A 24181-nucleotide genomic window follows, 5' to 3' on the forward strand; every position below is an offset into this window, starting at 1 on the left:
GACATGCTAATTGCATATATTGCATTTAGACAATGGCATGTTGATTGCGTAAAAAAAAAAAAAAGATAATAAAACAATGGCTTAGTTGAAAGAAAAGGTAATATTAGTGTAATCAGTCTGCTTTTTTTTTTTTGTTGATTTGAAATAAACGGATAATCCTATTTATGTAATGAGGCTGCTTTTGTCTAGTTTAAAATATTTTTTTTAGCCCCGTACTTGTGTTTTGGAATGAATCTTTTCTGCACATTCTACTTTTGGAGCTGCAGTGTGTGCATTTACCTTTCCTGTGGTTATACATCGGTTTCAACTGGTCAGTATATAAGGTTTACCTTGAAATATGTATATATATAGAGATATAGATGGGAGCGTGCCCCTTACAGTGTGATGGTGTCCGGTATATGTTTATGGATGCATGTGGGAGCGTGCCCCTTACAGTGTAACGGTGTCAGGTATGTTTATGGATGCATGTGGAAGTGTGCCCCTTACAGTGTGACAGTGTCAGGTATGTTTATGGATGCATGTGGGAGCGTGCCCCTTACAGTGTGACGGTGTCTGGTATGTTTATGGATGCATGTGGGAGCGTGCCCCTTACAGTGTGACGCTGTCCTGTATGTTTATGGATGCATGTGGAAGTGTGCCCCTTACAGTGTAACGGTGTTCGGTATGTTTATGGATGCATGTGGAAATGTGCCCCTTACAGTGTAACGGTGTTCGGTATGTTTATGGATGCATGTGGAAGTGTGCCCCTTACAGTGTAACGGTGTTCGGTATGTTTATGGATGCATGTGTGTGGGAGCGTGCCCCTTACAGTGTGACTGTGTCCGGTATGTTTATGGATGCATGTGGGAGCGTGCCCCTTAGAGTGTGACGGTGTCTGGTAGTATGTTTATGGATGCATGTGGAAGTGTGCCCCTTACAGTGTAACTGTGTTCGGTATGTTTATGGATGCATGTGTGTGGGAGCGTGCCCCTTACAGTGTAACGGTGTCCGGTATGTTTATGGATGCATGTGGAAGTGTGCCTCTTACAGTGTGACAGTGTCAGGTATGTTTATGGATGCATGTGGGAGCGTGCCCCTTACAGTGTGACGGTGTCCGATTGTCTCTAAGCGCTGCTAAGTAAGAAGTTTATGGGTGTACATATGGGGGAGGAATATGAGGCAAGAGGATAAATGTGTATGAGGGGGGCGGATCAAAGGAGGAGTGGAGGCTGTACAGGATGCATGAATATGTATGAGGGGGGCGGGTGCAGGGACACGATGTTAGACAGGAGCAGCAAATGCTGCCCTGCACTGAGACCCACAATGCAGTGCGGCAGGAAGTGAAGAAACAGATATGTAAACAATGTGTTCAGGGCTGTAGGAGCCATGCTCCAGTGTAAAAGACACCTCAAACCACCTTGGGAACATAGACTTGGCTACTAAAGGTGAGTAAAATGTTTAAAAAAAAATAAGTTTGATCAACCCCTTTAAGGTGAAATAGGGCTGAGTCCTTAAGGGGTTAATCACAAAGAGAAATCAACCTAAACATCTGCATCAATTTAACAAGATGTAGGATACATTATGGATTTTAGACACTTACTATCTAGAGACAATGTCCAAAGTGTCTTACCTGGGCGAAGGAGAAAAATGGGTGGGCTGTTGCCCAGTGGCCCAAACTCTTGTTTTCAGATAAAAGTGCATTTTGCATATTTGGAAATTAAGATCCCAGAGTCTGGATAAAGAGTGGGGAGGCACATTCCAAGTTGCTTGAGGTCCAGTTTGAAGTTTCCCATAGAACTTGAAGAGTGGCCGTGCATGCATGGTCCACTCTCCTTCACTTTGGGGCTGCGCTGCACAGATTTGTGTGGGTCCCAGAGGTGACAGATATCCCACCAATTTGTGAGATGGGCCAACCCATTTAAGGATCATTGACCAACAGTTTTTGTACATTTCACCTAAACAAATGTTCACATAATTGAAAAACAGATTACAATACTTATTTTTGCTATAGATCTCATGGAATGTGCCAGTAGATTTGCCCATTTCTGTGCGAATAATGCATTTTCCAGCTGTATTTTTTTTTTTTTTTTTTTGTGAGGCACGTATCGAATCCACCTACAACATTACAAACTAAGTACAACATTACAAACTAAGAGTAGAACTTACTATCTATGATCTGATAAGTTATTTTGTGTATTTATACATTAACAGATGTTATTTTTATCAATTATGTTTCTAATTCATGGCTTTAGGTGTGTGACAATATTTTCACTGGCATTCAGCTTGGATGGAGCATTTCTTTCTGCCTCAAGTAACACAGAGACTGTACATATCTTCAAGTTGGAGACAGTCAAGGAAAAGTATGTACATGTTGCTTTTTTATTTACCTTTTGCGAGAATTAAAATATTTACATTTTCCTGAAATTTCACTAGGGTGTAGTGTTTGCATAACAAATAACTTTTGCCACATGCTTGAGTCATGTTTCATTGAAGCTAAAGTACATGTATACACATGTTCTGTGTGTTAAACTAGACACTGGTCGTCTTCTGATATTATAAACAAGCATGGAACACTTAGTATAAATCCAACATCTCAACTACCGTATGTATGTATATATATACATTGGATATAAAAAGTCTACACACCCCTGTTAAAATGTCAGGTTTCTGTGAGTCAATATTGGCACAAAACCTTCAGGCTTCTGCTAGAAAGCTGAACATGAAGAGGAACTTCATCTTTCAGGATGACAACGACCCAAAGAATACATCCAAATCAACAAAGGAATTGCTTCACCAGAAGAAGATTAAAGTTTTGGAATGGCCCAGCCAGAGACCAGACCTGAATCCGATTGAAAATCTGTGGGCTGATCTGTATAGGGCTGTGCACAGGAGATGCCCTCGCAATCTGACAGATTTGGAGTGGTTTTGCAACGAAGAGTGGGCAAATCTTGCCAAGTCAAAATGTACCATGCTGATAGACTCATACCCCAAAAGACTGAGTGCTGTAATATAATAAACAGGTGCTTCAACAAATTATTAGTTTAAGGGTGTGCACATATTCTTTTATTTTTATATTTTTTCTTCCCTCTACCTAAAAGATTTCAGTTTGTTTTTCAATTGAGTTGTATATAGGTCACATTAAAGGTGGAAAAAGTTCTGAAATGATTTATCTTTGTCTCATTTTTTTACATCACAGAAACCTGACATTTTAACAGGGGTGTGTAGAATTTTTATATCCACTGTATGTGTGTGTGTATGTATGTATATGTGTATATATATATATATATATATATATATATATATATATATATTATATATATAGGCAAATTGTTGGCAAATTGGCACTTTTTGTATTGCTTGAAAAAAGTCCCAGTAAGAACTTAAGTGTTGTATGGGCGAATAAACAACACATTTCTTTCACCATACAGAATGGAAGTTTTATTTATATATAAACACACTGGGAGGTAAATTAGCTAAATTAAAGTGAAAGAATGGGAACAATTGACCCAAGCATGTGTCTTCTGTGTACAGAATATTTGAGAATGGACCTTTTTGTTCCATCTCTATGTTTTGAAATTATTTTATTATAAATATGTTCCCAAATACCTTTTATTAGTTATAATGGCTCGTTTTGTCTAGGGAGCAATCGTTAGGAAAAATAAGATGGCCACCGTCCTATTAGTGCTCACAAAATCTATCCTAAACACACAGAAGGATAGTTAACTCGTTTATACTGAACTAAAGAGCTGCCTCATCCTCCTCTCTGCTCCACTTGTCAGGGATTATGATCCTGAATACAGCTGATAAGATTTTACTGAATCTCTCTGGGAATGGAGTTCACGAGCCAGAGAGAGAGAGGACAGAAAGACAGACTATGGTAATGTGGGATTGTGGCAGTGTAGCAGACTGTATACAAGTGCTCATTAGCCATATACCCACCTTCCTCTCTGTACTTCAACTTATCTCTTCATGAGCTCCATTCCTATAGAGATTCAGATGAATATGTATTCTCCCTGACAAGCAGAGCAGAAAATAAACTGGGGCAGCTCTTTAGCTCAGTGTTAAGAACTTGTCCTGCTGTGGGATTAGGACAGGTTTTCTGTGCACCTATAGGACAGCGGCCATTCCCCCCCCCCCCCCCTGATGATTGCTCCCTAGACAAAACGAACCATTATAACTAATAATAGGTATTTGTGAATATACAGTATTTGTAACATTTATGTATTTTCATTACATTTATTTTATTAATTCCTGTAGAATCCCTTTACGGGTTAAATTTTGGGGAAGGTCTTTCCAATTTTAATTTAACAGGGCATTAAAGGCCCCCCTAAAAACTACACCTTGTGGCACAAATATAGCTTTCACTTGTTGTAAGAAAACACGTATATATCTCCCCCCCCCCCCCCCCCCACTACTGTACGTAAAAAGAGAAAATATCCGCTGTACTGCAAAATATCAGTTTTTATTTTTATCAGTAAAAAACCCAGCACAGAGGACATTCATTCTATACAATCTGAGCAACTTAGTTCATTTTCAGCTTTATTAAGGAAACTAAGATAAACAAGAAGAAGATTCAAATAGCATGACAATTGTTTTTGAAGTTTCTGTCTAGTTGAAATTGGACCTGTATTACTTCATAGTAAGTAGCTCAACCTTTAACCTTTCCTGGGGCCCAGGGCTAATGTCTCCATTCGGTTGTGATGCCGATAGTGGACATTTAACCCCTCAGATGCAGTGTTCATATGTGACCCACTGTATCTAAGAGCGTTAAGACTGGGAACCACACTCTTCCCAGCCTGGGTCGCCCTCCCCTGGCTGAGATCAGGGAAGCGGCCCATACTAGGCTTATAGACTGATGACTAGTATATTCCAGTGCAGGCCTATAAGTGGCAGCACTTCATTGGAATAACCTGAATTCAGTACTTTGTTATGCATAGGTATGCATTACAAATATACGAATGTATGTTAACCACCTCAGGACCTCCGTACGCAGGATTGCGTCCTGGCGGCGGCCCTGTTATTCTGGGTGGACGCGCCGGTGTGTCATCTCGCGAGACGCGAGATTTCGGCCAGAGCCGGCCCACGCATGCGCATCGTGGGCCGGCAAAAGTTAGAGGAGTATTTCGTCACCAGCCTGCAATGCCAATGATCGTGGCTGGCAGGCTGGCGATTTTCAAAAAATCTAATCAGAAGCCAGTTAACACTTTATATTTATAAATATAAGGTGTTAAATGGCTTCTCTGCTCCTCTGCTGGTCCTTTTCGTCGGTTGGTCTCAGCAGAGGAGCAGGCATCACAGTGAGTAGCCACCAAACACTACACTTAGCACCAGATCACCTCTCAGCACCCCAATTAACCCCTTGATCGCCCCTGTCAATCACGTAGTGAAAGGCAAAAAAGTGATCAGTGTAAACCTTTTTTTTTTTCACTGGTATTAACTGATAGTTTTAGGATAGTTTAGGCCCCTTGGTTAGGTAGTTTAGCGATCGTTTAGCGACCAGCCCACTGCACCGCAGTCACTGATTCGCTGATTAGCGTATCGCTAATCAGCATTTGTACTTTTATAGTATCTGTAAGTGATCAAAACTGATCACAGTCAGATCTGTAATAGTATTAGTGTCACCTTAGCTCACCCTCCACCCAAAACGCAGTGTTTGCCCGATCAGGCCTGATCGGTTCCCCACGCGTGCGTTCACCCATGCCCGCCCCGCCTCAGTGACAACATTTTTTATTTTTTTTGATCACTGCACAATCACTTTACAAGCGCTGCGGCGATAAAAAAAAAATCAGTTTTTATATTTTTTATCAATCACAGCGGCCTCCGGTACTTCGCTAGCCTCCCATTTGTAAGACAGGCTTGCTTTTATTCTTGAGTAGTCTCAGGGAATGGCAAACAAGGGGTATTCTTCTGAAGAAGCCTACAGGCTTCTGACCCAGTCGGATGAGGAATCGGAACCCTCATCTGACGAATCTAGCGGGTCAGAATATGAACCTGTAGAAAGCAGTGGCAGTCTGACCCAAAGTTCGGACGAGGAGGTTGAGGTCCCTGATAGCACCAGGCGTACCCGGCCCCGTTGAGGTTGAGCAGGAACCTCTTCAAGGGCAGCAGAGTGGGGCTGGTGCTGTCGGATTACGTGGTGAGGCATACACCATCAGCGCAGCCCATCCTGGACCTAGTACCAGCACTGCCGTACAACATGGTGAAGTGGCGAGCACCAGAAGGGCAGTTGAAGCTGGTACGGTGGCACGTGCAATATTTACCCCGTCGCAGCCACCGCACAGACAGGCCCGTAGACCCCCTAGAGTCCCTAAGGTGCTGGTAAACCCTGATTGGCAGTCCCCAACTTCAGCCGCACCAGTAGTTCCCCCTTTCACCGCCCAGTCTGGAGTTTGGGTTGAGACAGCTCAGATCGGTTCGTCCCTGGGATTTTTTGAGCTGTTCTTGACTGCGGAGCTCTTGGGCTTAGTTGTGGCAGAAACAAACCAATATGCCACTGAATTTATAGCCGCCAACACGGGAAGCTCTTATGTCCAGTCTTTCCGGTGGAAACCCGTCCAAGATTCCAAATTTAAAAATGTTCTGGGCCTTCTCAACATGGGTCTAACCAAAAAGCATGAATAGCGGTCATATTGGTCCACGAACCCATTTCATCACATGCCCATGTTCTCTGCTGCCATGTCCAGGACACGATTTAAGACCATCCTGCGTTTCCTGCACTTTAGTGATAACAGCACCTCCCGTCCCAGAGGCCATTCAGCTTTTAACCGGCTCCACAAAATTCGGCCCTCATAGACCACTTCAACAACAAATTTGCAGATTTGTATACCCCTGAGCAAAACATCTGCGTAGACGAGTCCCTTATACATTTTACCGGGCGCCTTGGCTTCAAACAATACATCCCAAGAAAGCACGCCCAGTATGGGGTCAAATTGTAAAAGCTCTGTGAAAGGGCCACAGGCTATACCCACAAATTTCGGATCTATGAGGGTAAAGATCAGACCCTGGAGCCGGCGGTTGCCCTGACTACCTGGGGAGCAGTGGAAAGACAGTCTGGGACTTGGTTTCACCCTTATTTGGCAAGGGGTACCATCTTTATGTGGACAATTTCTACACAAGTGTGCCCCTCTTCAGTCATTTGTTCCTAGAACAGATTGGCTGCTGTGGCACCGCGCAAACTAGTCGCGGGGCTTTCCCCAACGGCTCGTTACCACCCGTCTTGCAAGGGGGGAGAGGGCTGCCTTGTGTAATGTAGAACTGCTGGCGGTGAAATGGAGAGACAAACGTGACGTTTACATGCTCTCCTCCGTTCAAGCAGACACGACAATCCAAATTGAACGAGCAACCAGTGTCATTGAAAAGCCCCTCTGTGTCCACGACTATAATTCGCTCATGGGAGGGGTGGACTTCAATGACCAGATGTTGGCTCCTTATCTCCTTTCCCGCAGTACCAGACGCTGGTATAAGAAGGTGTCTGTATATTTAATTCAAATGGCTGTATATAATAGTTTTGTTCTCTACAGTAAGGCTGGGAGAACAGGATCCTTCCTCAAATTTCAGGAAGAGATCATCGAGAACTTCCGGACATGCGCAGCGCACACAATAGAAGAACGAGGAAAGCCACCCACTGGACCGGACGTTACGATGCGTTCCAGCGTGGAACGCACCTTCTTCCGGTCATGCGCAAAAGCGCAGCCGGATACTCTTCCCTCCGGCCGGCCGCACAGATAGGCTGAAAAATGCCTTCTCCCACACATGGGCGGTCCCCAAAGGATATTTTGGCGCCATTTTTCGTTTTTTGGTGCTTTTTTGCCAATTAGGGGCCATTTTAACAAACAATTGAACAAGACATAGAGGGTATATATACCTGGGAATATAGACATGGACACTATTGCTCCTGATGAAGGGACGTGCCTGTCCCGAAACGCGTTGAGCCGGATTTACATACATATGCAAATAAAGACCTTTGAAGAGAAGCACCCGTGTGATTTGCTGCCTTCATCCGTTAAAACTCTAGAAGCGATCCAGGCTGGGGGGGGTACTCGGTTTACAGGTGTTTTATGCTTATCCTGGTAAACCGCCCCCCCCCCCCTCGTGAAGTGAGTAACTTAACCCACGATACCACATTATTTTAAATATATTATTTTAAATATATGTATAATGGTATCCTTTTATACAGATTTTTAACCCATTGATTTACACACTGCACCACACCATACAGTGCACGATGCTGCAGAACACGGTCTCTTAGGCACTTGAGACAGTTTGCAGCAATCCTACCCATGTAGAAAATGTTTTAGACTTTTATATGTGTACGATCTTTTGTGCAGGTTTTTATACGCGTTTTTATGTGCGTATATATATATACATATATATATATATATATATATATATATGTGCTTTTATCTCACAGTTCGAGACTTCTATACACACCCCTACATCCTAAAACTTGCTCCTTACACCAACACAAAGCCCAAATATCAACCAGTAACGATAAACCACTATTGGCGCCCAAAAGGGTATATTTCAAATAGGCGAGACCTGGAGGGTATTTCTACCTACCAGTCCCACTAATTTGGCGCACTACTATAGGTGCTCAGAAAGTCAGAGCTGCTTCAAAAAGCGGACATTCGCATTTTTGTACCACAGTTTGTAAACGCTATAACTTTTACCTAAACCATTTTTTTATTTTTATCAAAGACATGTAGAACAATAAATTTAGCAAAAAATTTATATATGGATGTTGTTTTTAAAAAAACAAAATTACAACTGAAAGTGAAAATTTTTATTTTTTTGCAAAAATTTCGTTAAATTTCGATTAATAACAAATAAAGTTAAAATGTCAGCAGCAATGAAATACCACCAAATAAAAGCTCTATTAGTGAGAAGAAATGGAGGTGAAATTCATTTGGGTGGTAAGTAGTGTAGTGCAGAATTGTAAAAAGTGGTCTGGTCATTAAGGGTGTTTAAGCTAGGAGGGATGAGGTGGTTAAAGGGCTTCTGTCACCCCACTAAACTGTTTTTTTTTAGTTTTTTTTGTTTACTTATAATCCCTTTACTGCGATTTATGCCTACATGGTCTAATTAATCATTTTGGTCCAGTAGATTGTGTTAAAAACATGCTTTTAAAATATGCAAATTACCTTGCTACCAGCAAGTAGGGCGGCTACTTGCTGGTAGCAGCCGCATCCTCCGATCCTAAAGACGCCCCCTCCTCATGTCCGAGATCGTTCTCTGCTGACCCTGTTTGCATTCAAAATCTCGCGCCTGCGCTGTACCGGTCTTCAATCGGCGCAGGCACACTGAGAGGCGGGCGCTCGCTCGCCCACTCCATCCTCTGCGCCTGCGCCGGGTGTAGATGTGACGTCATCGGCGCAGGCGCATTGAGGATGGAGCGGCCGCCTCTCAGTGCACCTGCGCTGACTGAATACCGTTCTGGCGCACGCGCGAGATCTTGATAGCAGACAGGGCCAGCAGAGGACGATCCCGTTCACTGGCCCTGTCAATCAACATGCGGAGGGGGCGTCTTTTGGATCGGAGGATGCGGCTGCTACCAGCAAGTAGCCGCCCTACTTGCTGGTAGCAAGGTAATTTGTATATTTTTAAAGCACGTTTTTAATACAATCTACTTGACCAAAATGATTAATTATATTATGTAGGCATACATCGCAGCATAGGGATTATAAGTAAACAAAAAAAAAGGTTTAGTGGGATGACAGAAGTCCTGTGAAGTCAACCTAGGGTGACTTTAAAAAAGTTAAAAAAAAAATCGAAAAATATAAAAATATATATCCCATACAGCGAACAGCATAACATCTAAATATTAAAATGGCCAATTCGCCATTTTTTTGTCACTTTACCCCCCAAAAAATTTAATAAAAAAATATAAAAGTCATACACACTCATACACACTCTAAAATGCTAATAATAAAAACTATATCACGCAAATAATGAGCCTTTACATATAACTATAAAAAAGAGGTGATGTGGTGATGAAAAGAAATATATTATTTTTTCATTAAAACACAAGAAAAACTATATAAATGTTGTATTGCTGTAATCTTACTGACCTAGAGAATAAAGGTAACTGGTCATTTTTAACACATAGGGAACACCATAAAAATAAAACCCTATAAACCTATGGCAAAATTTTGGTTTTTTTCCCAATTCCACCCCGTTTGGAATATTTTTTTTTCCAGCTTCCCACTACATTGTGGTTCTATTAAAAAATACAACTTGCCCCCCTACCAAAAAAAAAGCATGGCTATGTGAAACAAAAAATAAAAACGGTATGGCTACGGAAAGGTAGGGAGTGAAAAACAAAAATGCAAACAGTGAATTGAAGAGGTTAAACAATTAAATTCACAGTTTTGGCCACTGGACAATGCTCTAACATTATTTAAATTTAAAGGGATTTGCCACTTTCTGGCTACTAAGGACACTGTTCTCTTGGTTTTCTTCCTATCTTTCTGACTGCTGCCTCAGTGTGTCATTAACTGGTTCTACTCCTCCTCCTCTCTTTCTTGCTGTTGAGGTTCCTCAGTGCTCAGTCTTAGATCCTCTCCTCTTTTCTTTCTACACAGCCCCTATAGGACAAACTTTCAGCAGATTAAGTTTTCAGTACCATCTTTATGCTGATGAGACCAAGCTTATACACTTCACCCAGTGATATAGTGATATAACCCCTGCTGTGCTACAGAACACCAGTGCTGTCTCTAACATCATCTCAAACTGAATCTTTCAAAAACTTAACTACTTGTGTTTTCTCCATTTGCTAACCTAACTAACCTAACCAGATATCTCCATCTGAGTGTGTGGCACTACCATAATACCTAAGCCGCTCGCCTGTTGTTATGTCTGCATAGTAACAGTTTGTAAGGCTGAAAAAAGACATGTGTCCATCCAGTGCAGCCTGTTGTCCTGCAAGTTGATCCAAAGAAAGGTAAAAAAAAAAAAAAAAAAAACTGTGAGATAGAAGCCAATATTCCCCACTTTAGGGGAAAAAAATTCCTTTCAGACTCTAATCAGGCAATCAGAATAACTCCCTGGATCAACGACCTCTCTCTAGTAGCCATAGCCTGTAATATTATTACACTCTAGAAATACATCCTCTTTTTTTTTTTTTTTTTCAAAAGCTTTATTGAATAAGTAAAATCTGTTACATATGAATCTGATCTTTAGGAAAGGAGGAGCAAGCCCCCAATGTACATACATTGTCTGGGTAACAGTAGCAGGTATAGAACAGTCAAAACATAACAACACTAAAGGATGTATGTTAACAATGTAAATGTTAAATAACATTTAAGTAGTTCTTATCCGTGTTCCGAGAGTAAAAGGACATAAATCAGAGGTATTGTCTGAGGCGAGTGGGGCAAGATGCGCAATTTAATGGAAGCCTCTAAAAGATCTAAATTTTTCCCAAATGGTTGAAAATTTGTGATGGGACCTATTTTCCCAAGCTGCTAACTCTTCGAATCTATATATATATAGAATCGACTTTATTGAACCAATGTTCTAGGGAAGGGAGATCTTTTTTCAGCCAATGTGTCGGGATCAGGAGTCGGGCAGATATAAGTAGGATTTTAAGGAGGGGGGAGGGTTTTGTCACGTGATCCGGAGGTAGACCTAATAGGGCCAACAAAGGTGATGGGGTTAAATTAGAGTTGCAGATCTCATTACTTTTTTTGAAAATCTTTCTCCACCAGTCGGAAATCAGGGGGCAGGTCCACCATATGTGGAACATGGTTCCACGATCCTGCTTGCATCTCCAACAGACGTCGGAGCTACCGTCTCCGTATCAACACGTAATGTCAGGTGTTTTGTACCACCTAGTTAACACTTTATATCCATTCTCTTGGATTCTAGTACATCTTGAAGAAGTATGTGGTATTATGAATAAGGCAGATAGCTCTTCAAGTGAGAAGTGTATATTTAAGTCTCTTTCCCATAAGTTTATAAAAGAGGGTTTAGGGGGTAGAATAGTTGTACTGAGGTACTTATAAAGTGAGGATATTGGTTTCTTCGGGGGGGGGGGGGGGGGGGTTGTGGAGGAGGCTTTCAAACCATGTAAGAGGTCTGAGAAGAGAGGACATGGGGATGTGTTTGTTTATATATGTCATCAAGAAAGAGAGCATATGGGGGTGAGAATCGATCCCGGGTATAGATGAGACAAGGACCTCTCTGTCTATGACACCTCTCTCGCTTCCTTGTAATAAGGAGAGGATGGGAATTTCTGACGCGTGTAGGGCTTTGGGAACACTTTGTTTAAGTTCTAAGGGAGCTAAGCCGACTACGTCTCTGTACAAGAGGGGAGGGAGACTGGAAACCCCATTTCGAGTTTTGAAACCACCTCCAAGCCTCGACAGTAGCTGATGTCAAGAGATTGTGTTTAAAGGTTGAGAGTATATTGTTGTGGGGATCTACTAAGAGGATCCTGAGGGTTGTGAGGTAACGGGGGGTTTCCATACCAATCCATAATTTGTGATCAGGTTTTCTGAACCAATCTAATGCTCTGGAAAGGAGTATGGCTTTGTTATATAGTAGGGGGTTCAGAGAACCAATACCCCACTGAGTTCTAGGCCTCTGTAGGGTGTTAATGTTAATTCTTGCTTTTTTACCGTTCCATACAAAGGAGCAAATATTTTTTCCCAGGGATTGGAAAAAGGAGTTGGGAATGGGTATGGGAAGGACTTGGAGGAGGTAGTTGAATCTAGGCAGGATGAGAGACAAGACCATATTTTTACATTCAAACCAGGACAGTAAGGGGGGGGGGGGGGGGGTTAGGGCTTCTATTTGGCATTTAATCGAGTTCAATAGAGGGACATAGTTTAGTTTATATAAAGTGGTTGTGTCAGAGTGGATCTTGACGCCTAGGTATGTTATAAAGGGAGAGTCCCAGTTAAAGGGGGAAGAGAGAATTAAATTGGATCTGAGTTTATGATTGAGCCCTATACTGAGGATATGTGATTTTTTCATGTTTATTTTAAAGTTGGAGAGGTAACTGAATTTTTCTAGAATGGGGTATATGAGCTGGAGAGAGGTTTCAGGGTTGTAGGATATTATCAGGAGGTCATCAGCGAAGGCATAAATTTTATGTTCCTGATCGCCTAGCTTGAGACCTTTGATAGCCTCCTCTGAGCGTATGAGAAGGGGTTCTATTATCATGACAAATATCAGGGGGGAAAGGGGTCACCCCTGCCTAGTCCCATTTTTTATGATAAAGGGATGGGAGATGGTGTCGTTGATCAGCACCGACGACGAGGCGTTGTTGTACATGGCTTGGACCGAGCGTATAAAGGCACTGGGGATACCAAATTGTTCTAAGGTACTGTACATGAAATTCCAATTAACCCGATCGAATGCTTTTTCGGCATCGGTGCTGACCATGACCAGGGGAAGATGGAATTTTGATGCATGAAGTAAGACGTTTAATACCCTTGCCGTGTTGTCTTTACCCTCCCTTCCCTTAATGAAGCCCATTTGGTCTCTATGAATAAGTTGGGGAAGTATGGGGGCTAAGCGGTTAGCTAAGAGTTTAGCTAGCAGTTTTAGATCCAAATTTAATAGAGAGATGGGCCGGTAATTGCCACAGTCGGTGGAATCCTTCCCCTCTTTAGGGATGATGGTGATATTGGCTCTGGTCATTTCTTGGGATAGAGGGTCTCCGCGTAGAGATTGATTGCAAACTTTGAGTATGTATGGCAGGAGGATGGAGCTAAAAGAGCGAAAGTACAGAGCAGGGAACCCATCTGGGCCGGGAGCTTTACCTTTCGGGAGCTGTTTGATCGCTAAGAGGAGTTCCTCGCTGGTGAAAGGGGAACTAAGGGAGTTAATCTGATTTGGGGGATTTTTATGGAACGGAGGAAAAGTTTTATTGAGTCTTGATGTGAGACATTCGGGTCATTGTTTCCCTGGGGGGGAAGATTATAAAGGGAGTGGTAAAATTCAGAGAATCTCCGGGCTATATTATGTGTGTCAATGAGCATGTTTCCATCATTATTACTTATTTTGCATATAAAGTTTTGGGTCTTCCTTTTTTTAATACGAGACATCATGAACTTGGTCACTTTGTCTCCATGGGCAAAGTACTTATATTGAGCATGGAGGAAGTATTTGGCGGACTGGGTATTGAGAAGATTTTTTAGGTCAGCTCTGAGGAGTGTTAATTTTGCTAAATGGGTGTCCAGCATGGATCTTTTATGAAGGGCTTCAATATCCCTGATATTCTTTAGGAGGGATTCAATACGGGCAAGCCTATTTTTAATTTTTTTATGTAGGAGCCTAAGCTGATAAGTTGGCCACGGATATAGGCTTTGTGTGTGTCCCACAGGGTATAAGGGTGGATACCTGGGGTATCATTGGAGGAAAAAAAGTCCCTTAGCCATTTAAGGACTTTTTCCTTATTGTCAGGGGATTGAATTAGTTGTTCATTGAGCTTACATCTAAATGTTCTGGGAGGTCTTTCCGGAGTAAATATATTTATCCAGATGGGTGCATGGTCGGAGAGACTAATGGAGCCAATTTGGGCCTTAGAACAAAGCTGAATATGCTGGGAAGAGACTAATAGATAGTGTAGGCATTGGTATGATCTATGGGGGTAGGAGTAGAATGTATATTCTTTAACATCAGGGTTCAGGGTTCTCCAGATGTCAACCAGGCGGCAGTCGTGGAAAGATTTCCTCAATTTACTAAGGGCCTTATTAGAAGATTTTTTGGAGGAAGAGTCTATAGGGGGGACTAATGTAAGGTTAAAGTCGCCTTCCATAACGGTTACACCTTCACAGAAGTGGTCCAAAGTCTGGAGAATATTATGGAACCAAGCAGCCTGGTTGACATTTGGGTCATATACATTAACAAATGTATAGGTCTGATTAGCAATATCACCTTTTAAAAAGATAAACCTCCCTTCTGGGTCCTGGATGTGGTCCCTGTAGGCGAAAGGGGTAGTTTTGCTAAAGCCCACGCTAACTCCTCTAGAAGCGGAGGATTTTGCGCCGCAATGGTACCAAGTAGGGAAGCAAGAATGGGAAAGGTTCGGGTAGTGATTGAATTTAAAATGTGTCTCCTGAAGGAGCACAACAGAACATCCCATTTTCTTTAATGCAGAGAAAATTTGACAACGTTTGGAAGGTGCGTTGAAACCCTTCACATTGTAAGATGTAATTTGTAGGCTCGCCATGTTGCCTTATAGAGAAAGGAGGGGCAGTTACGTCGCTTTTCACCACCAGGGACTCACACCCAAGACCCATCTTGGGTGTGTAGTACAGATAAGCATATAGCATCTTTCCCAACTGCAAGAAATTAAAGAGTCCGCAAAGCGGCATACATTCTAGAATACAAGAAAAAACTAAAAACAAACAATACTAGTGTAACTAGCAAGAAAGAAGGCATGTAGATGCCTATGTTGTGTTGGGGGGAAATAAGGAAAGAACATGTTAGAGAGATCACCAGGGTGTTAAAAATCTGGCTGATATAGTGGGCCTCTACAGGACCTGGTTAGTTGTCTTCTGGACGTAATTCTTCTGGAGTTTCTGGGGCTTTTCTGGCGTTTTGGGGTGCGTTGACGTTCCCAGATGCCTGGGTGTGGTAATTCAGGAAGGTTGGATAAGTCCATGATAGGGTCCCAATTTTCTATCTGGAGGGGTTCAATCTGTAGATGGTCAAAGACTTGATCCAGATCAGCATAGTTGGAAATAGAGAGTCTGCGACCTTCATATGTGAATGATAGGCCAAAAGGGAAGGACCATCTGTAGGGGATCTTGTGTTCCCTAAGCCAGCTTGTGAGAGGTTTAAGGGACCTTCTTTTGTCTAGGGTGGATTGTACTAGATCTTGAAAGATTTGTATGTCTTGGCCATCCCAGGATACTTTGCCAGACTGTCGTGCTTTAAGGATGACTGCTTCCTTAACAGGAAAGCTGAGAAATTTACAGATAATGTCCCTTGGTGGGGCTGAGGGAGCTGGTTTGGGCCTTAGTGCACGGTGGGCCCTCTCTAAAATGACCTCAAGGGCGGATTCTGGGCCCAGAGGGGACATGCAGATTTGCACCACCGTGCTGGCAATATCTCCTGTGTCTACGGTTTCAGGGACGCCACGGAATCGTAGGTTATTGCGCCTACCTCTGTTTTCTTGGTCTTCCAGGGAATTGCAGAGACAGTTCATCTTCTGTTGAATGGCTTGGAAGCGCTGAGCCACTTCAGATTGGTGACGGATAATGGCTTCCTGGGTGATTTCCAGGGTTTCCACACGTCCTCCTACCTGCGATATATCTTGTTTAATCGCGGCTAAGTCGGAGCTTAATGGCTCCAGGGCGGATGCTAGGGAAGATGATAGCAATTCTTTCAAGAAGGAGCGTGAGATTGGAAGGTCATCCGAGTCATCTTCACCTCCGGTGGCTTGTTCCTGCAGCTCGTTCTGTTTTGGGCGTGGGTAGGGGTCTGCGCCATCTTGGGATCTTTAGAGACGTGAAGAATAGCAGCTTTTTTTAATAAATGTATCCATCTCACCGGAGGTAGGCTTTTTTCTGTCTTGCGTAGCTTGATCTTCAGGTCTGGGGCCTCAAATTTTTACCATGATCTGAGCGCCTGTTTGTGCCAACGAAGCTACGGCAGTGATCTCATTATCGGAGCTATAGCCTCAAGTGTTCATGATGTTCAGGCGATAGAATCACCCCTCTTTTAGTGCTTTTGTAAAATAGGTTACTGTCTCTTTAAATCTGCTGATTGGATCTGGGGTGGTTCCTTGTGTGCAGATTATGACAGAAGTATACCGGTGAGTAGTAAGGAGGAGGAAGCGACTGTAAATCGGTACTATAAGAGGTACCAGGGCCAGAACTGACAACGAGACACTGGGGCACAGTGCAGTTGCCGCAGCATACAACAGTGTAGCTCAATTGTGCTTGTGCTGTAATCGATTATTAATCCAGCAGTATTTATGTTAACAGGTCGTCCCTTTAATGTTAGATAGTGTGACATAAGCATCTATGTATCAACGCTACTTGCTCTTCTCTGAAGCACTTTGGATTAAATGCACAACGGCTGAAGCAGTATTATGTGGACTTTCGCTTCAGTGCGATTCAAACAGCGCTCCTGTCTCAGGGCCGGCGGATTGATCTAATCGCAACTGCGGTAATCGGGTCCCTTCTCCTCAGTGCCGGTGGCATTTAGTGGAGCAAACAGTAGTCCCACCGAGACCCCTCACTTAGTAGTCGATTTTAAAAGCTCCTTCAAATACTTGGAGGATGGCACCCGAAGCTGAATATCAGTAGATGCGCTTTTTCTAAGTCAGCCGCTGCACCCTTTCACCGGGTTCTGGTGAGGTGAGACCCCGGGAGTAAAAGCGCCGATAGTCCGCTGAATTTCAAACTTGATGTCTTTACTCCTCAGTATGGGTCAAGTAGGTTCCGTAGATTGTTGTTGTTTTCGGCGGTAGAAATTCACAGGTAGCCGCGGGGCACGGCTCCTAGTATCCGTGAGAGTGCACAAATAAAGTCCGGTGCTTGCAGGGGTTCAGCAGGCTCTTATCGTCCCAAGTCTTCCAAAAGTAAGATATCCTAATGTTCCAGGTAGTGTCCTGGATCCCAATATGCGATTTTCCGGATTATTATAACCTGTTTTGCTGAGTTATGGCAGCTAAAAACCACATTTCTCTCAGGAGCTCTTACAGGCTGCGTCCTGCCAGTTCAGCAGCAAGCTCCGCCCCCCCCCCCCCCCCATCCAGGCTCCTCTTGAACTCTTTTAGTGAACTCGCCATCACCACCTCCTCAGGCAGAGAGTTCCATAGTATCACTGCTCCTACCATAAATAATCCTCTTCTATGTTTGTGTACAAACCTTCTTTCCTCCAGACGCAGAGGGTGTCCCGTCTTCACAGTCACAGTCCTAGGGATAAATAGATGATGGGAGAGATCTCTGTACTGACCCCTGATATATTTATACATAGTTACTAGATCTCTCCTGAGTCATCTTTTTTCTAAAGTGAATAACCCTAATTCTGATAATCTTTCAGTGTACTGTAGTCCACCCATTCCAGTTATTACGTAATTTGCCCTTCTCTGAATCCTCTCCAGCTCTGCTATGTTTGCCTTGTTCACAGGAGCCCAGAACTGTACTCAGTACTCCATGTGTGGTCTGACTAGTGATTTGTAAAGTGGCTGGACTATGTTCACATCAAGGGCATCTATGCTCCTTTTGATGCAACCCATTATCTTATTGTCCTTGGCAGCAGCTGCCTAACACTGGTTTCTACAGCTTAGTGTGCTGTTCACTAAAATTCCTAGGTCCTTTTCCATGTCAGTGTTACCCAGTGTTTTACCATTTAGTATGTACTGATGACTTGAATTATTCCTTCTCATGTGCATAACCTTTCATTTGTCAGTGTCAAACCTCACCTGCCACTTCTTTGCCCAAGCCTCCAATCTATCCAGATCTATCTGTAGCAGTATACTGTCCTCTTCCTTGTTGATTACTTTACAAAGTTTAGTGTCATCTGCGAAAATTGATATTTTACTGTGCAAGCCTTCTACAAGATCCTTAATAAATATATTGAAGAGAATAGGGCCCTATACTGACCCCCGTGGTACCCCACAAGTGACAGTGACCCAATCTGAGTGTGTACTATTAATATCCACCCTTTGTTTCTCATTTTATATACTAATCTTTTATGTAGTACAGTGTAAAATGCTTTGGATAAGTCCAGATATACGACATCCATTGATTTGCTGTGGTTAAGTCTAGAACTTACCTTCTCATAGAAACTGATGAAATTTGTTTGACATTACCGATCCCTCATGAAGCCATGCTGATATGGCGTTATTTGCTTATTTTCATAGATACAGGGGTGTATGCCATCTGGGCCCGGTGATTTGTCTATTTTAATCTGGACTATGTTGACTATATGACACTTATAGTTTTTGTCGATTTTCTGAGCAGTTTGTTGAATTTCAGAAGCAATGCCCCCTTGATAGATACGTTTTCCGTGCTGTCTGCATTAGGGTTGTTGCGGGTATCTAAATTTTGATACCCAATCAATACTTTTGTCCCGGTATTGATACGATACCGGGATTTCCATTTTTTCGATACTAGCCTGCGCTGCTGCGCATTCTAGTATCTCTGAACATGAGCTCGCTGCTTTCAGCACGCTCATGTTCCCTCAGCAGCACAGAGGAGAAGGAAGCAGTCTCTCCCTCCCCCTGTGCTGCTGTTGCCGCTGCCACCACTGAACAGAGAGAGGAGCGGGCGCACTGCGCCACAAATGATAGGACTTTTCCTACACAGAGCGGTGCCCGTAGATGTCCCAGCACTTACCATTATTCCTGGGCGCCGCTCCGTTCGCCCACAGTGCCCCATTACTGTCTCCTCTGCTGTTCCATATGCCAATTGCTATTGGAGCAAAGGGGAGGAGACATCAGCTTCTCTTGTGAGCGTTCCTTCTGCCTGCGCTGCGATTTGGCCAGGGAGAAGAAACGCCTACTAGATTAGCATATGGAGCATTAGCGGAGACAGTAAAAGGGCACTGTGGGCGAACCGAGCGGTGCCCAGGAATATTGGTAAGTGTAGGGACATCTCTGGGCGCCGCTCTGTGTAACCTAATACTTAGTCTGGACTCGTATAAAGAAGTATTTACCACATAATACAGGAGGCAGGTGCCGGCAGCAGAATCGCATTGCTGGCACCCTGCCCCTGACAGGGAGCTGCGATCAGCCACAGTTAACCCCTCAGCTGCGGCACCTGAGGGGTTAACGGCCGCTGATCTGCCAGTACCCGCCTCCTGTATTAACGGGTAATTATCATTGATGGCTCAACCCCCACCCCATTAAAATCATTTGCACAGTGCTCCCTCCCCCCACCCCCCAGTATTAAAATCATTGGTGGCAGTGGCCACAGGGTCCTCTCCCCTCCCCCTCATTGGTGGCAGTGGCCACAGGGTCCTCTCCCCTCCCCCTCATTGGTGGCAGTGGCAGCTTCTTATCTGAGCCCCAGCTGTGTAATCCTGGGGCTACGATTGGTTACCATGGCAGCCTGGACACTACTGAAGCCCTGACTGCCATGGTAACATCCCTGATGCTGTGTTCACAGGGCAGCAGGGACAGTGTGAGGTCCTATTTTACCTGATAGAGCTCTATCAGAGTGAATAGGACAAGGGATGGAAAAAATCCCAGGTTCTGGCCCCTAAGGGGGGAAATAGTTATTAAATAAAAAGTGTAAAAAAATAAAATAAAAATAAAAAGTAAACAAAAAAAATACACCAAAATATTAAGTATGAATCACCCCATTTCCCAATTTCACATATAAAATGTATAAACAATAAATAACCATATCGCATATCACCACGTCAGAAAAGTCCAAACTATTAAAATATTTAAAAAAGTCTATGAGGTGAATGCAGGAGCAGAAAAAATAAATACAAACTGTGCGATTTGCAATTTTTTAAAATGCGGAATGCACGTGGCTTTTTGGATTTATTTTTTTGCGTGGTATCGAATGCTATCGAGTATCGCAATACTTATTTATGGTATTGAAACCGAATCAAAAATTTTGTATCGCAACAACTCTAGTCTGCATAGAGGATCACTCAGCATCCTCCCTCCAAACACACTGCACCTGCTCTAAACTTTCCACAGTGCAAGATGGGCAGGGGCAATGTATTTAAATGGATGAGAAATCACATGAAGGTGATTTTGCCTGGATCACATGACCCTCCATCAGCAACCATTTTATGGACAAGACCTCTGTGTAGAAAGCACAAAAGACTTGGCCAACATGGGGGTATTGCTTATAAAATATAGAGAAGGGCACAGAACATTAAAACATTGCAACATGCAAAACATTTTTCTTTATACTGTAGATTTCCACTATTTTCACATAATTTGATGGGCTTCCATCACTATGAACAAATGTGCATAAACACTGAATATTTTCAGATAAGTAGTCTCATAGACCAATTTATATAGAAAAATGTCAGCTGCATCTCCCTCCTCCCTGCCTATCTGTTCACTTTTGTGGCTTTTTCTAGTTAGTTTTTTTCCCCTCACATTCTTACAAGTTTCTCGTGCCTTTTTTAAGTCCTTTTGGGAAGTCTATAGGAAAATGCAGAAGAAACATGACACATTTAGAGTATGCTGTGGTTTGGACAAAAATGCCTCTGACTCAAAAATGCACATCCTTGCACTGCATTTAATATTTCTATATTCCGTTTAAGATAATATCTGGCTGCAGCATTTAAAAAAGCAAAAACTTAAAAACACTGCTGTGGTGGAGATTTATCCAGATTTGGCCATGTTGATATCCCTTATGCATGCCTGGTCATAGTTAATTAAGAGCATCCGCCAGCAATCTGTATGTCTAGAATGAAATCCAGGCCAATTTTGTAGTTGACATAGATTTCAGTCATCATTTATTTCAGAAAACTGGTTATAAATGATGATAAATCTACCAAGGCCAATGGTCCCACTGATGCCACTCTCCCTTTTCAAAAAGTTGCAAGGTTGGTGTAGAAAATGCAATCGTACAAAAATAGTTGTGGAAATTGCATTTAAAATGTCGCAAAACTTTGGTTTGCAACTTTTTGACACAATTTTTCTGGCACAGCAGGAGGTTGATAAATCTCCCCACCCTTATGCAAGATAAACTTTTTGGAGGGTGAGGAGATTTCTGAACATTTTTAGAGGTACTCCAAGTAAAGAAAAGAGGACCTTAATCGAATGGAGGTGAAAAAGATGGCATTTTGCTATGAAGAGATAGATTACAAAGTTCCTTGTGTTCACTTGCTATTTATTTACCCGTGAAGCATATAGTGATAAATAGTGCTATAACAGTGCGTATGTTGTTTAAACATATAACTGCTGATGTAAAGTATAAAGTAATGATTATTCTTTTTCTTGCTGTATAGGCCTGCAGAAGAACCAACCACCTGGACAGGTTACTTTGGAAAAGTTATTATGGCTTCCACCAGTTATTTGCCTTCCCAAGTAACTGAAATGTTCAACCAGGGCAGAGCTTTTGCAACTGTTCGCTTGCCTTTCTGTGGTCACCGGAACATCTGTTCTTTGGCAGTGTAATTTAAAATATTATTTCATTTGTGTTTGTAAACTATAATTTTTTTTTTCCTTGTTGTTTGTTTATACTTATGTTACAGTGTGAAAGTGATATGTAATAGGATTTGGCTGCAAATTCAGCGTACAGTGACCACAGTCTGGATCTATGGCATGAGCCAAGGGCCTTAAATAACAGACCAAAAGGCTGCATGCCACAGCAATTGCAGTGGTTTACAGGTGTAATTACAAGTATGACGTCCCAGTTCACTTCTATGGGATGGCTTTGTAGTAGTCACTTGAACAGGCAGAGCCATCCCTTCAGAAGTAAATGTAGAGTCCGTACTTCTAATTACACCTGCTCTCCACTGCAATTGCTGTGTCGTGCAGGTAAACAGAACAGAGAAGGCAGCACTCGTATGAGCGCTGCCTTCTCTTCAAACAGACAGAAGTTGGACTCCCACTGATCTGATATTGATGATCTATCCTGAGCATAAGTCATGAATAGTATAAAGCGGATAACCCCTTTAACTGAAACCAGATAGATGCCATTATAGCCATAAAGGTCCCTCCAGCGTTTTAAGGTTTTTTACATGCCATGGAACAGAACAACTGAAACAATAATGCTGGAGTGAACCTAGTTTTATTATACATAAGGCCATGTATTTTATTGCCATGCTTTATTTGTATTTGTCATGTACCTATTTGCGTTTAATTTTTATTTTCTCTTATTGTGGGCCCTCTTGAACCAATTGCTAGTTTTTATAGAGTTACGGTTATGAGGCTTTGTCTGTTCAAGTGAATACTACAGAGCTGTCCCATAGAAGTGAATGGGGTTACGGTTATGAGGCTTTGTCTGGTCAAGTGAATACTACAGAGCTGTCCCATAGAAGTGAATTATATCTGCTCAGTGTTTCCTTCTCTTCAAACCGTTGAAAGGCAAGGGTGCTGGGTGTCGGACGCTCGCTGATCCGATATTGATGACTTATCCTGAGGATAGGTCATCCATATAAACAGGCTGCACAACATTTATAAGCTAATGACCTATTTATTATACAGGACAATTGCCTTAGGTAGAATAGAATGTCTGTATCAGTAGGTACTACAGCAAAACTGTATATATCTATAACTTAAGAGTGTTACGCTGTCCAACTAAAATCCGATGGAGTGGATAATCTACGTTCTTCACAATTACACTAAGCTTTTTAAGCATTCATCGAGGAGCCATCCCTTCCAAATTTTCCAAGCAACAAACAGCTACTCTTACTGTCTTTCAAATTAAAAACCAAAACTAATTTCCAATTAAATGTACTTAACCCATATATTAACAAACGACAAACTCATATAGGGATATATGGATCCTTACCATGTCAACAGAATAAGCGACCACAAAGTATAATGAATAAGTACATAATTTTATTATAAGCAACAAGATGCACATGATTGACATAACACAATACATAAAAACAAGGTTAAATTCCAAACATGCTGGTGGTGTGTGGATGGTGGACCAGTAAATAAACTGCAAGTGCAGAAGGGTCAGGTGTACAAAGGGTTTGGTACACCGTGCTGTATTAACAGCAGGTATAGGCACATGCGATACAAAGAGAACACTCTGCGGGTGTCCAAAAATATATGTGGAAACCACATGCAGTGTTCAAGGTTTGTGCACATACGAATTTATGTGCATCAGCGTCAATGAATAACAATAACATTAAAGTAAAGCAATGCTATAAAAGTAAAAAGGAATGGTAATACTGACCACAAAAAAGTCCACAGCAAACACAAGCACCACCAGTCCACTCCCTGACGCGCATTTCCCGTACTGCTTTTTCAAGGTGGTGATGGCTAGACTAGCGATGGGGCTCCATATAAATATGGTACAAATTAGAATGCAGGTGGTTACAAAGGACGTTCATCTGCCCGAGATTTAAACAGAAGTACAGTTAAAGTGTAATTGGTTAAGTGACCATTGGCTGCCGTCTCCCCTGTGTATTATAATAAATGCTGCTTGCTATATAGAATCCCTGCACGTGTGCACCGTGGGTGCGTGCACGCGCCACCCTGTTCGGAAGAGGAGGACCACGTGCGTCACAGAGCAGCGGGACGCACCCTCTCCCCGGCGCATGCGCAGAAGACCAGACACACCCCGGCTGCCCTGTTGGAAGAGGGCAATAA

General features: G+C 42.6%; 1 protein-coding gene across 1 annotated transcript in view; it reads left to right on the forward strand.

Annotated features, from left to right (window-relative positions):
- The window catches only part of WIPI2 (WD repeat domain, phosphoinositide interacting 2), a 439829-nt gene that overhangs the window by 273604 nt on the left and 142044 nt on the right, over positions 1-24181 (forward strand). The window contains exons 8-9 of the mRNA XM_044302641.1: positions 2232-2339; positions 21862-22026. Coding sequence (XP_044158576.1) covers positions 2232-2339; positions 21862-22026 — 273 coding nt within the window. The remainder of the gene's footprint in view (positions 1-2231; positions 2340-21861; positions 22027-24181) is intronic.

This window comes from Bufo gargarizans, chromosome 8 (assembly GCF_014858855.1).
Source record: "Bufo gargarizans isolate SCDJY-AF-19 chromosome 8, ASM1485885v1, whole genome shotgun sequence".
NCBI classification, from domain to species: domain Eukaryota; kingdom Metazoa; phylum Chordata; class Amphibia; order Anura; family Bufonidae; genus Bufo; species Bufo gargarizans.